General features: G+C 43.7%; 1 protein-coding gene across 1 annotated transcript in view; it reads right to left on the reverse strand.

The window, feature by feature from the left end:
* Nucleotides 1-369: 369 nt before the first annotated feature.
* C6H3orf67 (chromosome 6 C3orf67 homolog) overlaps nucleotides 370-18834 on the reverse strand; it is a 229254-nt gene continuing 210789 nt past the window's right edge. The window contains exons 15-16 of the mRNA XM_013346793.2: nucleotides 14953-15047; nucleotides 370-1719 (exon numbers count right to left, since the gene is read on the reverse strand). Coding sequence (XP_013202247.1) covers nucleotides 1607-1719; nucleotides 14953-15047 — 208 coding nt within the window. The 3' untranslated portion in view covers nucleotides 370-1606. The remainder of the gene's footprint in view (nucleotides 1720-14952; nucleotides 15048-18834) is intronic.

An 18834-nucleotide genomic window follows, 5' to 3' on the forward strand; every position in this document is an offset into this window, starting at 1 on the left:
ACCTGGAAGCACCCCACTTCGGGATACAGGAGATATTCTATTCTTGCATCTTTAGCCTCTTCCCTAACAAGCAGCTCATGTTGTGATGTACCTGCAAGTCCTAACTAACACAAGCTTTTGAATGACGTGGTCCACTCTGATTGGCCTCAAGACGATTTCAAGCAGGTCAAGGCTTTTTAACCCCCATTTCAGTCTTGAAGCTCTTAATCAAGATAACCTCAATTTATGTGAGTATGGTGGTTCATGCCATCAATCCCAGCATTCTGGAGGCTAGTTTGAGGCTAGCCTGGTCTAAGTTCCAAGCCAGCCAGAGGGCTACATGGTGAGATCCTATCTCAAAAAATAAAACGACTCAGCCAAAACAAGTCTAAATCTTTTGCACGCTCCATGAAGCCTTGTTTCATTCATTTTCATTTTGTAAACATGAAGATATTTGAGAGACATTCATAACAAAGGTATAATTTGAGAAAAGGGATTAAAAGCTTATCAAGCACAAACATGGCTTTAAATAATGTATGATCCTTTGGACACGAGCCCAACCTGCTTATGGAAAAAAGTTCTTATTTCCTCTCTCAAGCAATATTAAATGAAATCAGAGCACTGCTGTTAAATATAACTACACACCAATAACTTTTCATTTCTAACAGTACCTTTTCTTATTAAAAACCTCTATAAAAAACAAAACAAAACACGCCTGTTAATAGGAACTTCTGCAGTTCAGTCTTAATGTACTTGGCACCCAATTCAAGGCCATCTATCTGAATGTAGGACATGCACACTTCTTGCTTCGGGCTGCAAACAGAGCCTTAAAGAAAAAAGAAAACCACCCAGGATTCTCTAGGCACAGGCCACAGAAGCAGTGAGGTATGAAAGGGGGTTCAGATGGCAACTCCTTGTTAGACTTCGATCCATAGAGCACGGGTATTAGAATTCAAAGATAAGTGGTCAAAGAGGAGCAAAAGCAAGCACAGCGTCGAGCAGTCTAACGATGTGCTAACAGTGCTGTGATCTCCGCAAACGTGGGAGGTGCTAGGCTGGAGACATGGCCACACCCACACACCCTGATCACAAAATATGACTAGCTCATGTTTTCTAGGAGAATGGGAGGTGTCTAAGAATAATCGGGTAAAGGCAACAGTGTGAAAAAAAGGAAGTGGTCTTTTGACCACTGTACTTTATTTTTAATACAAACAGGCTATAAAAAGGTTTCAGACACCTTTTAAACAAGGATACACTCTCTGTAAGCGTATCAAGCCGTCATTTATTACAGATTAACACTGAAAAAATTTGAACAAGTGATTTCTAACTTGCTTATGTAACATAATGAGACTCAGAGGACGGGGATGAACAACTAAGAGCAAATTCAAAAAAACCCAAGATCTGGGGTCTTTATGAATTCCTTCGCAAGTTTCAAAGTCTCACATACAGCTACAAAGAGAATGCAGGCGTTCTCAACATTGGACCTTATTTACCAAGAACTTCTTCTCTCCAATCCTTTGACTCCTTGGGCCCAACCATGCGACATACAGGTCACATTCCCACTGTGGTTGTCACGCTGTGGTCATGTTCCATCCGCTATGGCTACTTTCTGCCCTGGGGGCGGTAGCTACACCAACTCATAGTATTTCCCAGTCTGGGGGTCAAAGTAGCAGTTGAGACATGGGTCATACAACAGAGTCAGCACCTCCTCGTCTTCCTCTGCACTCAGGTCCTCTTCACCTGTGGGCCAGGGGAACCGGAAACACATTAGTTCTTGGCCTGCAGCAGAATTCCTAAAGTGCCACCCCAGAAGGGAGTCAAGGCAGCGGTCACCACCTTTCAAGAAACTTTCTCTATGTAGGCAAGGGCTAGGCTGGGAAGGAAGAAGAGGGTAGAAACTTGGATTCGCACGAGCAGTGTACATTTGAGAAGAAACGCTAGGGGCTCAAAGGGCCAGCTCCACAGTGAAGTATAAAAAGCACAGCAAACAGGGCTGGAGAGATGACTCAGTGGTTACGAACGCTGACTGCTTTTTCAGAGGCTCCAGGTTTGATTACCAGCACCTGTATGACAGCTTGAACTTTCAATAGTAACATCAGTCCCAGGGCTCCCAACACCCATTCATGGCCTCCTTGGGCACTGTACACATGGTACACAGTTATAAACACAGATAAAACACTTACACATAAAAGAAAATGAAAATAAAACCACAAAGCAAAATCAAAATGGTATGGAGAAGAGTCTGAAGAAAAAAAAAAGAGTAAGATGGCAGAATCAAATGACCAAAGGGTCCCATGCAGTAGGATCAGGAAATACTAGGTGATATCCAAATCTCAAATACCAACCACAGTTTTAAATTTCTACAGGTGCCAGAGCTGTGTCTAATGCAGAGCCATGTGAGTCCAGGTCAAAACAGAGAGTCTTTATTCATTCTGTACCAAAAAAGGCCACCAGACAACTATGCATTTAAATGACACCATTTGCAAAGCTAAGAACCATACACAGAAAACAGGTCAGGTGGGCTGTCGCTTTCTTTATGGTAGGAAGGCACAAGCTTGATGGGGATATAGATGATGGCTTGAGTAGAGGGAACACACATTTACTAAATCATTAGTAGCTTCCATGAAGTAGTACGCAACTCAAAGTGTTCTACAAGAACACTTTCTGAGCTCCTTTGTGTGCCCAGTAGTGTAAAGGACTTTGGTGTTTGGAAGAGAGTCCTGTTTCCTTCACAGAGATTGTGTCTTCACTTCTGAGTACAAAGGATGAGGTCAGGCTCAGAGAAGAGGAGTTGGCTAAGACATTCTTTTCTTTATTTGCTTAGCCCACTAAGAATCAAAGACATGTGGGCCATGGATTCATCAAGATTGACTTCCAAAAGGCTTTGGCAGTGAGCATGAGAAAAAGATCTGTAAATGACAAAGGTTCAGTAAAAACCATGCACGGTTCATGAGTGTGTGCAAGTGTGAGTGAGTAAATGGAGGCTAAAGATGAATGCCTGATGTCATGCTCATCTGTTTTCTGTCTTATTTTTTGAGACAATATCCTTCACAGAACATCACTGATTTGGCTAGACTGACTGACCAATGAGCTTCATGGATCCACTCATCTCCCTGCTCCCAGTGCTGGGATCAGAGGTGTGAACTCCCATTCTTGTCTTTTATGTGAGCGTTGGGATCTGAACTCAGGTCTTTGTGCTTGTGTGGCAGGCACTTATCTGACTGAGCTATTTTCCCAGACCCTAAAATTGTTTGTTGAAGGCAGAAATAAAAGCTCCATAAACAATCATGACAGGGTAGAATAGGCAGGTGTCCATTAGGGTTTCCATTTTGCAGATGAGGAAGCCACGGCCTGCAAAAGGAAACAGCTGGCCTGAGGTTGCCTGGTAGTGATTCAGAAGCAGAGCTTGGGACAGAGTCAAGTGATGAGGCATAAGCTCAGTGTCCCTTCTATATACCTTTGCAAATTAACTGATAGGCCATTTGTCTGAGTTTGTTCCTGTGCTCTGGGTTCCCACCTCTTAAGCCCCATCTCAGTGTATAAACAAACAGGACTCGATCCCTATCTAATCATCTTTGAATTGCCTTTCCCTTAAGTCAACCATGGTTACCTTTCTGGTCTGGCTTCCCAGGACACATATCAAAGCTTCTTCATTCTCTTGCCCTCACTCGATCCCCCTGGGCTGCAGATTGGTGGTGGCCAGTGCTTGAGTTCTCTCTGCTCATATAAACTCTTTAAAATCTTAATGTGCCCAAATTTAGCTTTTAACACTATGCTTGATGTTTCTGTGAAGGGTGTTGAATCACACATTTAATTGGGAATTTAAACATGAGATGGACTAGAAAAATGTAAAGGTGTCCTACATTTTCAAATATTAAATTTATAAGCAGAAGAAATTTGACTTTTCATATTTCAGAACCCACCGGTGAATACGACAGAGTCTATTGGGAGCCAGGGATAATGAGTTCCATAGACCCAAAGGGAAAGAGCAAGCTTGGTAAAGGGGCATTAGCCCTTCCTATTTAAAGAGGAGGGTGGTATAGGCATGAGTCGTTCAGAGGATTTCAAGGAGGCAAGAGGCTTCTGGCTTCTATTTTGGCTCAGAACAAGGAGGTTTTCTCTTAGCATTAGAACTGACGGTAGATGGAAATGTGTTTTGGGAAGGCGAAAGCCAGAGCTAAACTTGTATAGGATTTTGTAGGTGAATCTACACAGCACAAAGGACCACACCCATGACTCCTCTGATGATCTTCGGTAACCTTGGACTACCAGGGGTTACATTCTTGAAGTGCCACAGAACTTTGTTATCAACCACATTGGATTAATAGTGGTAGCCAACCTGGGTACTTGGCACAATTTTTTTTTTTTTTTGGATTTTTTGAGACAGGGTTTCTCTGTAGCTTTTGGTTCCTGTCCTGGAACTAGCTCTTGTAGACCAGGCTGGCCTCGAACTCACAGAGATCCGCCTGCCTCTGCCTCCCGAGTGCTGGGATTAAAGGCGTGCGTCACCACCGCCCGGCTTTTGGCACAATTTTTAATGAACAGGATCTCTGAAGGAGTGTTGCCTTCTCTTTATTTCTTTTGTTGCGTTAAAGATGGCCTCTGAGGCTCTGCTTCTGTCCCATTTCCTTCTTGTGGAGAGGCTGAAAGTTGTGTTCCAATGGATGGGACTTAACCATACAAACAAGGTAGCTACAGAAGGTTAATAAGGAGTTAACAGGGTGTTGCTTCTCCAGAAGGGCTAAAAGTACCCATGATTTCCAAATTCCAGCATCCCTTGTGTTAGGGATGGCTGCCTAAATGGTGACTTGCTGAGTCCATTTGCCTTTTGGAACCTTGATTTCACTGGTCATGGTCTTTATCACAGCAACAGAACCATAACTAAGACACTCATCATTACAGGGAACACAGGCTATCTGAGGTGGCCATGCAAGGAGTGGATTCCTTATAGCTTAATTGGTCCTCCAAATTGTATCTGCTTGATCTTTACCACCGATAGGGAAAATCAGTACAGTGGATGTGGATGAAATCAGAAGTTCCCAACGAGTTTATATAGGGCACGAAGACAAATTCATCTTTGATTAAGTCCTTAGACCAAAAATCGTTTGCATCAAAGAGGAAAACTAATTTTTCTAGTAAATACAATATGAAAGTCATAAGCCACAAGGTTAATGATGAATCATAAGTGCTTGCAGATTTGCCATTTAATTTTTGGTTTTTACTAATGTATTGATTAGACCAACCTTGAACTCAAAAGAACAGTGGCCTGTGTAGTTGTTCAGTGCATTCTGTGCCTGCACTCAAAACAAGGACAGTGTAAGCTAGTGCTGTTACATTGGGAAACTCAATACATCTGACGACCAGCTCGGGGTCTGCCTTTCTTTTCTTCTCTTTTTGTGGGAATAAATATACATATTTAGGAAGCTTCTACAACACTATTTCCATATCACATTTCCCTTTTTATTTTAAATATTTTATTCATTTTACATACCAACCACGGTGCCCCTCCCTCCCCTCCTCCCCTCCACCTTTTCTCCCCACTACCCCTGCATCCACTTCTCAGGGAGGAGTCAACAAAGTTGAGGCAGGACCAAGCCCTGCATTACGGCTGAACAAGGCATCCCACCATAGGAAATGGGCTTCAAAGTTTATGCACCAGAGGTAAATTCTAGTCCCACTGCCAGGGGCCCCACAAACAGATCAAGCCACACAACTGTCACCCACATTCAGAGGGTGTAGTTTGGTCCCATGCAGGCTCACAGCCCTTTAGGATGAAAATAAGTACTGTGGTGACCTTTGGGTCTTTATCGCCTGGGCCACTGCAGAGGGATCAAGGAAGGTCTGGTTCATTAGCAGAGCTCTCCCCACACAGTGCAGAGAGAGAGGCCAAAGCACTTACTGCTGTACAAACTCATCTTGACACGTACACCCACGGAGTGGGAGCTTCATGCATTAGAATCATGGGCCTCACACAATCTTGTGAGTTTTAGTACCAAGGCTTAAAGGGATGAATTTTAAAACTACCAACAATGGTATTTGTACAAAAACTGGGTGAGCTTATGTATAATTTTACATTGAAATAAGTACTTTAAGCTTGCATAAAAGGTTTTATTTTTATTGTAATTTAATTTCTGAGGCCTCCAACTTAATCATTTTGCCATAGGAATCTCTGTGTAATGAAATTATAATATCATTAAGCAATTGCCACCATGATGTCAAGTGTTGGGAATGTTTTGAAAGGTAATTATCCTGCGTGGGTATGGGGTAATTTTCAATTATATTCTCGGATACTGCACAGTTTTAAATTTTTTTCCCTTAAAATGCGAAATTGCTCTATTTAAAGACTGGATATAGAAACTCCAAAAGGACAAATTAACAAATAAACCCATTTTCTGCTCCAGGTTCAGAGCATCTGGACAGGCATCCAAATTACATTTTTACTCTTCTCCCTATAACAAAGCCATTTCTACTGAAATAAAATTACCTTTCCGATACTAATCTATTTACAAACTTTCAGCCTCATCTACTTTGAAATTGGTTAGCAGCAATAACAGAAGAAAACCCGGCAGAGTCAGACCGAAGTAGCAATATTTGATGCCCTCCCTCAGTCAGATCAGCTCGGATAAATGACCCCTCGAGTTCACCTTTGAGAGCCAATTAATAAGACTGTTTAATTATCTATATTTAATGCATTTTAACTGTGGATAATAGAAAACCTGTATGTGCAAGTTAAGGCTTAATGCTTGACAATGAACGAAGGGCCCCACTTTATCAGGCTTAAAATCTCGGAATCAAGACGCTCGACTTGATTTTCGATTTTCTGATGTTGCCTCTAGAATTAAAAAGGTATGCATTTCCCTCCTACAGATAGCAAGGAATGACTGACTGTACTTTTATGTGCATACTAATATACTATTGTTTAAGTGATTCACCAGTGGGGTGGTCACTGTGTGGAGCAGCATGCCTGAGAATCAATAAAGATGACATCTGAGATAAGGCTCTGCTGAACACCAGCTGCCTGGACAGTCTTTCTACCAGCATACTTTGGGGTGGAGGGAGTGGGGGGGGGGATGTTCAACCACATTAGCGCCTATCTTGGAGATCCTACTGTGAACCACTCACTTTTGATCTTCAGCAGACTGATGCCGTCAAAGTGGAGGAGACTGCAGGCCAGGGGTGGAGTGGAAATGATGAGAAGGCCCATCTACTCGGAAGCTGTATTGTTTTTGGAAGGCAGACCACATGCCATGATTACAGGGCAGGTGCCACTGGGGACCAAATAGCCTTTGTGTAGTCAAGTGAAACTGCTTTATTTGAAAGATGTCATTTAAAGGCCGTACTGAGGAACCGGGATGCTCAATTAGGGCTTATTGCAACTTTCTTCCTTCCAGGTTTTCTCTATTATAATTCCAAAGGTGGGTTGTCACATGTGAGGGAGGCTCCTAGCCAGACCACTGCAGCCTACAGAGACCATGGCTTCACATGAGTGTGACTGGTCAGGTGCCCGCACCGAACCAACTGTGCATTCTCCTCCCTGCAAGGGCAGCTGGACTTCCATGCTGGGCCTTGATCCTCTCTGGAGCACATGTGGTACCCCATAGCAGGGATGGTTCTAGAAGACTGGAGGGTTTTGGGTTCAGCAATGTGTTTGTTTCTATTAGAGAACTGAGCCATCTTCCTGGAAGGAGGGCACCCCTTTACGGTAGTGAGCTGCTGCTGGACCAGAACCTCTGGGATCTACAGAGGAGACAGCCCTGACCCCTGAAAGAGATTTAAGAGAAACCATCTCTCTACCTCATGCTTAAGTTGGGAACAAATAGTAATCGGTTTCCTCACAGAAATGATGGGGACACTGTCTTTTAGAATGTCATAAAAAAACTAAAGTTGGGAGTTGAGCTGGGGGATCTAACTTGAGTACTAAGAGGACTATTGAGAATTGGAGGGCGCACTCAGCTGGTAAAATGTTTGTCTGGTAAGTGTGAAGTCCAAATTTCATCCCTAGAACCTGTCATTTCAGTGTGTGGGAGGGGAAGACAAGCAGACCCTGGAACCTGCTGGCTAGGTTAGGCTATGTGGCAAGCTGAAAAACATGTCTCAATAAACAAGATAGATGGCGCCTGATGTGGGAGTGTCATATATCAATCTGTTGATTTCATTGGTTTAAGCAATAAAGAAACTGCTTGGTCTCATAGGTTAAAACATAGGTGGGAGGAGTAAACAGAACAGAATGCTGGGAGGAAGAGGAAGTGAGCTCAGACTCAACAGCTCTCCTCTCGGGGGCAGACGCCTCAGAGAGACACCATGCTCCTGGCTCCTGGGCAGCTGCGGGTATAGCTCTGCTCTCTGAGACACACGCGATGAAGCTCCGACCCAGGATGGACGTAGGCTAGAATCTTCCCGGTAAGACCGGTGCTCACAGATTATTAGAGATGGGTTGATCGGGATATCAGAATTAGCAAGTAAGGGCTAGAGCTAAAGGGCCAAGCAGTGTTTAAATGAATACAATTTGTGTGTTGTTATTTCGGGGCATAAGCTAGCCAGGCGGCCGGGGTGCTAGGGACGCAGCCCTGCCGCTCATATTACTACAGGAGCCTGAGGTATAATACCCAAGGGTGACCTCTGACCCTACTCACCATAATCATGAAGAGAATATTGAATCCAGAACGCCTCACAGGAAGGAGTTCCCGAGATTAAAAGCTATTGGAGTGGCTCTTTCCCTAACCTCACCAGGAATGCTGTGGGGGGACTACAGTGTGGGTTAAGCTGCAGATGGTCAAACCTGTGACCCTGTGCTCCTTCACACATGGGTGTGGGGGACAGGCTGCTCCTAACCCCGCTGTCATGTAGGACACAGTGTCCTCCTGGACAGTGTTGGGGTAACACACAGAAACTTTCCATGTCATTCAGGGAAACCAGCAGCACCTCACTAAGCTTCTGACATAGCCCGGTGATTCCTTTGTTTCCTGGCTTTTTCAAAGAGTGCTGCCCCAACAAGCCAACTACATTTCAGTGGAAGGGCACATGTCTAAGAATATCTGGGCGGCACGAACTGGCCTTGGTGGGAATAAAAAGAGACAAGTTGGGTGGGAAGGGAAGTGGGGCGGTGGAATTGGGAGGACCTGTGGGAGGGAGGGTGGATATGATCAAAACTCATAAAATTCTCAAAGAACCTATAAAAAACAAAGACTAATACTGCCCCCTCCCCCGACAGAATATGTTTGTGATTCTCGAACTGAAAATAAAGTCAATTAACATTTAAGAAAGAAGACAGGGGTTTTGTTATACAGCGCCTGATCACTGCTTTGATTATTCGGTGTGCCACCAACCACCGCATCTGTAATCTGCTTTGCATTGTAAATAAATCCTAAGAAAACCCACAGGCTAGCTCACATTTCCCTGTGTCAACACTCATCCCTTAGCAGAACTTTCTGGACTGTTTACTATGTCCTGGACATTGCTGTAGGCACCAGGTACCACGGATGCTCAGGGAGGCAGAACTCTGAGACCCAGCCTGCTAAGTGTGAAGCCCTTGTGTAGCTGTAAACAGGACTATGAAAGAGCACTTCTGTTGATGGGGAGCAGGCAGCCAGCTCCCCGTTCTGACTGGCTGGCCATAGGAGTCCTGAGAATTCTGTGAATTCTTTACCAGTAATTTGGATGTTGCATACAAAAAGCATTTGCTGCCTATTTGTGTCTTGTGGGAGACTGATGACTGTGTTTAAAGAAGCCGTCTGTGAGACACTGCCGTAAGAACGAGCAGGAGTGTTATTTTTTGAGACTCTGACTATGCCCTGAACCCCGTGGAAGGCCTTTCTTCCTCCTGGTTTTTGTGAACACTGGAGAGGTCTACAGGCTGAAGAAGGAACTGATTATTATTCCATGTCGGGGCTGGTAGGCATGAATAATTTAAGGGTCATACCTGTAAAGGAACAAATGTCAAAAACAAATTGACAGCCATTCTTCCCACAAAGTGCGGCTCATTTTCCAAAGGTCAGCTCAGTAGTTTTTTTGAGTAAGTTCTGAAATCTTCACTTCCCATTTTACATTTCACACAGGCTCCGAGAGAACACTGTTTTAGGAAGTGTTAAGGGCACTTGTGCTTGTGGTAATTGATAATCCACACGCGTTCTATAGCCTAGGAGGAACTCTGAAGAGCCAGACAGTTAGCCTACAGTTGGTGGCAGGATCAGAACAGAAATCTGTAAACACAGCCCTGCCTTTGCCGGGTGCATGGGTCACTTAAGGTGGTGTTTATATACTGGAGACGGTCAGGCTGGCAGAACTGCCTGGGACTGACTTCTCCTGAATAAGGCAGGGAAAGGATCCTGGGGTTCCAGGGCCAGATGTAACTCATGTATTGCCTTTTATATGGCTTGGGTAAGTTTTCTAAGATTACACATTAGTCAGGTCATCATGCTGGCTACCTCCGGCTGCTCCTTCGGGGCAGGAGATGAGGTGGTCCAGTGCATTGCTGCACAGCTCAGAGGACTATATGGAAGATGGAGGTGATAAAAGTACCATACTTTAGAGGCTATACACAAAGGCCCAGAACACAAAAAGATCACGCTTTAGCTGTCATTTTTGTCTCAGAAGTGTCAAGATGAATGATCCCTTTTCTCCGTGGTTCCAACTTTAAGTAAACAAACAACCAAAAAACAAAACACACACTTATAAATTATATAGTGGTTCATCACAGAGAAGCTGAGGTGGAGGAAGCCCATGGGCTGTGACTGGAAATTTGATTTTTGGTAAGCCAATTACCTGTTAAGGCAAACAATGGGCTGACCGAACCAGTTTGCTGACTGGTCAGAGTCCCAGGGCAGGACTCCAAGACACCCAGTCTCCTCTGACCTCTTTTCTACACTGGCGTTCTGTGAGAGATTTCTTTTGAAGGGAGTTTTCACCACTTACACATAAAGTGTCAAGGTCACCATTTCATGCTTGAATTTCAGAAGTCTTCCAGATGTATAAAATGTGGGATGAGGAAGTAAACCCAGGTTTACATTTCTGTGAACTGCTCTACAGAGAATATGTAGACCCCAGTACATGCCAGGAACCGCACAGGGACCTGGGTCCTCAGGTCAGCAAACTGGCGGTCTCCGCTCATACATACTGAGGCCACTTGGAAAGAAAAAGAAAAAAATGATTAAACAAATCAAGATTTGATAGAGGGAGGGAGGGAGGGAGGGAGAGAGAGAGAGAGAGAGAGAGAGAGAGAGAGAGAGAGAGAGAGAGAACGAGCAGACTGAATAGAACACTGGCATCAGTGTAAGATTCTGGGCAGGCCATAAAGTAGCGGGTTACATGCAGCGACCTGGCTGTAGCAATCTGGTCCTCAGGCCCAGCCTTGCCCTGGATCTCATCAACTGTGGTTTGCCATTTTGAGTAAGAAGGGATAAAAGAGTGGGCAGGTCCAAGGCTGACACAGTAGCCAGGAGCCTTATTCTCTCTGTGTGTCCTTAAAAATATAGCCCTGGTTTAGCCCTGGAGATGGTTCATTTTTTTTTCCTGATAGACCAGGAACTCTCAAGAGATAAAAAGTCTTTTCCTTGCTATCTGCTCTGTGATGGTGGTATGAGGGCTAGGTGCAATGACTGCATTTGAATGGCGACGGAAACCCAGAATGAACTCCCCATGACGGCTGCCAGGCCTCCTTCTTCTAGTGAGATGAACCGGGAGCCTGAACATTATTTTTCTTTGGCAAATGTTTTATAAGACTGGATGGAAACCCTATCTCAGTGCACCAGTGAAGTGCAGGTTGTGCTAGACTGCCTAAAATCTCACTGTTACCAAGGAGAGATTAAACAAATAGGAAACAGTAGTTTTGATGGTATTAACTAGCTACAAACCAGTCAAGCATAGCACAGATGGCAATGGTGAACAAACAGGAAACATTAGCTTCCAAGAAGAAGGGCAGTAGGTGATGAACACCGAGGGTGACAGGCAGGAGTACTCGCCCTTGATCTGGTTAACCCAAGCCAGCATGTTGCTACAGCTCCCTGAGTCTGTGAAATTTGTCCTTAGTTCTGTTTACTTTCAGCATCACGTAGCTCTCCCTGCCAGACTGAGCTGTGTTGCGGTGACCTGAAGACACCCTTCTGGCCACTCATCACTAATACATATACCTCGTGCCTTTGCTCAAGGACCATGCTCCTGGTTCCTGTGGTTTATTTTGGACACTTAACATAACGTATTATTTGTGCCCTGGCAGCACGGTCTCCTCCTGACAGCCAAGATCCTATTTTTCTGTCATAAGTAATTATGAATGTACACCTCTAAAAAGTTTCCCAATTTGAGGGGCACAATCTATTTCAGACAGTAAATCACAGAGACATCTCCATCCCTCGGGCAGCCAGAAAGTACAAGTCAGATGTATGAGCTCTCACATTGAATCCTCCACACCTGAAGAAAAACGGATGCTCCACTTCCTCCCTGGGGCAGCTGGGCAGCAGGGGACAGGCGACTCGGCACTTTTGTTAGAGCGATTTATATTAGTTTCACTTAAAAAAAAAGTTAGGTGTACTGTTCTTCTATCTTCAAAATTCAACTCTGAAAATTGCCCCAGAGAGTCCAATTGGAGGTCATTTATCACTCCAATTATGCACTCGAGTGAACTAGAGTTCTCTCCCACTCCCGCCATCTTATCCACTGTTTTCACGAGAGATTCTTTCTGTTTGCTTCTGTTTGGAGACAGAGTCTCATGCAGTACCGGCTGAGGATGACTTCCAACTCCTGATTGTCCATCTGTGCTTCTCGAGAGCTTTGATTGCAGGTGTGTGTCCTCACACTAGGCAGATGACTTTCTTCTCCAGCCCAGAGATTCTCTAGTGTTCCTCTTTCAACTATTCCTGACATCCAGGCTCCCTGTTCCTAACTAAAACCCCCTGGTTCATCTTCACAACCTCCCCATCACAGAGAATGAATGCTGAGGGAATTTGCATTCCAGGTTTCTATTGAAGACTGCACTGTTTGTAGCTATGCCATGGCCTCACTTTAGTGAAAGTCTGCTTCTCTGCATTAAGGAAAATGTGTACAGACAAAGTCATTCCACAATGGGGTCATGCAGTGATACAGAAAAACGCAGGTTTTGATCCTACTGCACGTACTGGCTTTGGGGGAGCCTAGGCAGTTTGGATGCTCACCTTACTAGACCTGGATGGAGGTGGGTGGTCCTTGGACTTCCCACAGGTCAGGGAACCCTGATTGCTCTTTGAGTTGATGAGGGAGGGGGACTTGATCGGGGGAGGGGGAGGGAAATGGGAGGCGGTGGCGGGGAGGAGGCAGAAATCTTTAATAAATAAATAAATTAAAAAAAGAAAAACGCAGGGATTTTGTTGTGGGAGTGTCATAGAGTGTGCTAAGTTACGTAAGCTAAGATAGTACTGCTCCATTACTTCATGTGTCTCCCAATGGAATCAAGAAGCAGGACACGGAAGACAGATGAAGCTGCTGGCGTAGCATGGCATGCTGTTTTACAGTAAAAACTTTAGTAGGTAGGAGCACATTCTAAAACAACGATGAAAGCACAGTACAGAAAATACACATCACTAACAGTTTATTGTCGTGCAGTGTGTATTGTGTGTATACGGGCCATACTTTTTCTTTTGAGAAAAATATTTCTTTTTCCTTTTTTTATTTTAAATTTTCTATTTATTATGCATACCAAGCACTGTTCCCCCTTCCTTTCCTCCTCCCAATTCCCCCACCTCCCTCCTCTCCCCCATCCACTCCTCAGAAAGGGCAAGGCCTTCCATGGACACATCAACTGAGGCAGGGCCAAGCCCCTCCCCACTGCATTGAGGCTGAGAATGACATCCCACTATAGGGAATAGGCTCCAAAAACTACCTGAAACTGAGAAGCTTCTGTAAGGCAAAGGGCACAGTGAATAAGACAAAATGACAGCCTATAGAATGGGAAAAGATCTTCACCAATCCCACATCTGACAGAGGGCTGATCTCCTAAATATAACAAGAATTCAAGAAACTAGACATCAAAATACCAAATAATCCAATTCAAAAATGGGGTAGAGACCTAAGCAGAGAATTCTGAACAGAAGAATCTCAAATGGCCGAAAGACATTTAAGGAATTGCTCAACATTCTTAGCCACCAGGGAAATGCAAATCAAAACAACTTTGAGACAACATCTTACACCTGTCAGAATGGCTAAGATCAAAAACACCAATGACAGCTTATGTTGGAGAGGATGTGGAGTAAGGGGAACTCCTCCATTACTGGTAGGAGTGCAAACTTGTACAGCCACGTTGGAAATCAGTATGGCAGTTGCTCAAAAAACTGAGAATGTGCTATACTTTTACCTACTTGTGGTCCAGCAGGTTATTTATATTAGCAATCCACAAAGACAGGCAATGTGACTTGCTGTGATGTGTTGATGGTGATGGATGACAGGGAACCAGGAAGGAGGAATTTCCTAGTTCCATTATAACCTTTGCAGACTAGTGTCATATGTTTGAGATCCTGACCAAAAGACCACCACACAGCACATGGCTGTACCCCAGTGTTCCGAGAGCCCTGGACTGCATTACTATCAGATCAGCTGCAGGGATTTGGCAGTCACTGTTCTAAGTGCTTCAAATATTGCACCTCACTGAATCTTTACAAGAAAGTAGCATGTGGGGCTTTGTGCACACTGTGGAGCAGGCAACTAAAATTCACAGTGGTCACATAGCAAAAAGTGGTATAGCTGGAAATCAGATGGGGCTGATGTAGGCATCAAAGACACACCTACAACTGTGTCCTGCCCTGGGGTGAACTTTCAGAAGAATGGGGCTATTCCTCTCTGCAACCTACTTAGTGAAGAACTTCCTAAAAGATGCAGCGCAAGTGATCTAGGTTTGGATGCGCAAGTCTGTGAGGTCAGTGTGAAGGCAGTGACATCTCCGAGTAACCTATGTTCTTGATTTGTAGCACATCACCTTTATGTTTCTCTGCATAGCATTTCTTGTATCCTTACCTTGCACGCTCACACTCGCAGAGGACTCCTGGGGCTGCTCTGTCGGCTGCTGACTGGGAGGGACAATTGGTGGGCTCAGCATGTCCAACCAATCTCTACGGAGAAAAGAGAGCAGGTGAGCAACACAGCCACAAGCCCACACACGGACTTGGCTTTCATTTCTCTAGGGTTTACTTTGTCTTCCTTCATGTTCCAGGAAGAAAAATGTTGAGAAATTAATATTCAGTTTTGTGATGAGGTTAATAAGGAGTTGATCACTTAACCAATGAGTTGCTTGATTACTTCCACAAGCTAAACTGATAACCATTTCTATTCATATCAATTGGGTATCCAATACCAAACAGTTAGCACTGAAAACATACATACAAGTAACATTATGTAGACTAAATAGGTTATATTTAGGAATCTATATGCAAATACATAGATGCATGTAACACTTGAGAAAAGAGAACTGCAATGAATTTGAAAGAGAGCAGGGAAGCAAGGAGAGGTATATGGGAAGGCTTGTAGGTAGGCAGGGAAGCGGGAAATGAGTTGCATTATAATCTCAAAAGTAAAGTGATAAACACGATTACAAGTTTATTATTATTGCCAAGAAAATGTAGTATGTTTACTTTAAAAAAATTATTTGTGTGTATATTGTGGAGGTCCAAAAATGTGAGCCTATTTCCACCTTGTCTGAAGGTCAGAGAATTTGAAGTTGTTCAATTGTTAACAACAATCAGGGCTACACATCTCGAATCAGGATGTAGTTACTTGTTCTCTTGACATTAAGGTGGTACATACAGCTAGGTCCACTCCACCCTGACAGACGGTCAGGATGTGCAAGCGAATACTTCTGATCCTTCTTTTGAAACAGGGGCTTTGACCTTGGGAGTGGCTGCCTTCAGGATACTTGGTCTAGGGTGGGTTCACTGCCTAAACAACAGAATGCTAAGGACTTGCCGCCTCAAAGTATTGGAGCAAATTAACTGTTTGTGTCATCTTAAAGCGGTCTTTCGTCGTCTTCCCCCTGTTGTAGTGGGTACAAAAGTGTATGGAAAATTAAACGCAGATGATCTCAGTAATCACTGAAACTCCCTCCTGGTACAATTCTAAGTTTTCTGTTTTATTATTTTTCACATGTCTTCGTATATTTCTTTATATATATTTCACGTGTCTTCTTTGCCCCTACTCTGGCAAGTGGTATTTTTGTCGAGGCTGGTCCCTGACAGTATACGATGTGTGTAGAGGTCAGAGGACAATGTGTTGGGATCAGTTCTTGTCTTCCCTTGCTATGGGTCCCCAGGATCAAATGCAAGTCCTCAATCCACTAAACCACTTCACCATCCTGTAGAACACTTTCCCCCCATAAGGAAACTATTTCAGCAAATCAGAAGAAATCCAGTAGAGATATGATGCTCTTTCTGATCCTGGGTGAGAAAGTTTGACACAATCGTGTGTGATGTGTCCAGGGATGACAGTGTCCTTTACCTGAGTGTGTGGACCCACCTTTATCTCCCTTCCTCCTCCTCTCTCATAGACTCTTGCCCCCCACCCCCGATACCTAGGCAGTACAATTTATGTGGTGCTGTCTAGAAGGCTTGAGTCAGAAGCATCTCATCCCTAAACCTGCTCCAGAGCTGCTTAGGTGGAAGTGGGCAGGCAGGGGAATGGAAAGGATTTTCCAATGTCAATCATACTTGCTCTAAGGATATTAGCACCCTATATTGTTTACCCCTTTCTTTTAACCAGGACCCTGTTCTTATGACAATATTTCCTTTCTAAACTTCTGTATTTCATACTTTCTTTAGTCTACAATGGGAAGCAGTTCTAACTAGAAGCCAAGAGTGCCAGCTTTCAGAGCAGTGCCAGATCCTCGCTCCCTACAGTAAGAGACTGGCCACTTCATGTTGACCTGTAGGAAGGAGAAAGATGGGAATGTTTCAGAGTTTTGCTTACAGATTTAGACCAAGGCCATTTGTCATGGATCTGGGTACAGAGCTATCACTCAGCAAATTTCAGTGGCGATACTCCAATCAAGGAAGCCTGTGCCGTGGCCTTACCTACGCTGATAAATCAGGGTGGAGATGTGGTCTTGCCAGAGTTAAACTGGTAAGAGATGCAGTTGATTGCAGAGTTACAAGCTACTATTCTCCTGGTGCAGAGGTATTTTAATGTAAAAATTCCTCAGTTCCTACTGCAATATCATAAAAGACTTTCAGTCACTGTTTATAGCTCTTCCTAGATTTTGGTGGCTGAAGTGAGCGAGGTGAGCATGCTGTGATACCAAATTTCATAGTGACACACTATGGACACCAAGAGGACTTGTCAGAGACACTCAAGCTCATGGGACAGTTTCTGATAAGCATCTTTTATTTCTCTATTTAATTATAGCAGACCAAAAAATTCCCGTACTGTAGAAAATCATAAGGTCATATACAAATTACCAGCTCAGGGACCTCATTGCTTTTTTTTTTTGTTTTCTTTCTTTCTTTCTTTCTTTCTTTCTTTCTTTCTTTCTTTCTTTCTTTCTTTCTTTCTTTTCTTTCTTTTTTTCAAGAGAGGGTTTCTCTGTGTAGATTTGGAACTTGTCCTGGAACTAGCTCTTGCAGACCAGGCTGGCCTCAAACCAGAGATCTGCTTGTCTCTGCCTCCTGAGTGCTGGGATTAAAGGCACGCACCACCACTGCCCAGTGGGACCTCATTTCTTAATAAAAGTGTTAAAAAACAGGTGAGCAGGAGAATGGTATCATCTGAAGACCCTCTTCCCATTTCTGATTTCTGACTAGGGACTCTCCACAGTGTGTGTGTGTCCTATTCTTGGTCTAGGAGATTTAGATAATGTGAATTGTGGTCCCCATTTGAATGCTGGACCAATGACTTGATGTTATTCCCTTTCTACTGTAGGTATGGACAATATATGGTCCTTTTTGTGGTTAAAAATAATATCCAATTTAAAAAGAAATAACAAAAAGACTACAAAGATTTCTATATCTCATTTACTGAGATTTTTAGAAACCACTTCATTACATTATTAATCCATTGGTCCGCCGATCATGTTGTAAACTTTGGCCCATGGGCCAAGTCTATCTCACATCTGTTTTTGTACAGCATGAAAACTAACTTAGCCATTTACATTTTCAATGACTAAATGGATATGTTTCACAGCATATGAAAATTATCTGAAATTCAAAGTTCAGTGTCCACAAACGAGGCTTCATCAGATTACTGCCAGGCTTGCATTCCAAGGATGTCTGCCGCTGCTTCTGTCTACTACGACAGGGTTAAATGTTCACTATCTTTACCAGAAACATTTGACGGCTACTCGTCTCTAACCAGAAGCATGGACTGATTCCTGCACCATGTGCCCACTGTCTTCTCTGTCTTTTCTCATTGGTAACTCTCTCCTGACAGAGCAGTCTGCTCTCATTTTCCTTATGGGATCAGGGTTACAGACACACAAAAAGTAACCACCACGCTAACTGAAACAAATACAGGTCACGTGAAAACAGATAAAACAACACAAGACAAGCGAATATTCTAGCTTAACACACACCTGCTCTTTAGGGGTCTATACTTTCAGGGTTTTTTCCTTTAGTCAAAATATCATGCTCAAAATTTTCTTGAGCTAGCCTTCTCTGGTCCTCTTCAGCGTGGTTGTATTATTCATGAGAAAGCAAATTGTCTGCTTCTGTTCATATTATGTTGTCAGGATTTCCACCTCCATTTTCCTTGAGTTATATTAATTTTTAAAAGTGTTGTTGAATAATAAAACACTAACAACTTCAAAATCAAAACACACAGAACACCATCTTCTGATAAAGTCAGATCTTATATCCACCCCATGCTGACTCTCCTCTCTGGTCTAGCCCCACCCACTCTGCTCTCCTCTCTGGTCTA

This window comes from Microtus ochrogaster, chromosome 6 (genome assembly GCF_000317375.1).
Source record: "Microtus ochrogaster isolate Prairie Vole_2 chromosome 6, MicOch1.0, whole genome shotgun sequence".
NCBI classification, from domain to species: Eukaryota; Metazoa; Chordata; class Mammalia; order Rodentia; family Cricetidae; genus Microtus; species Microtus ochrogaster.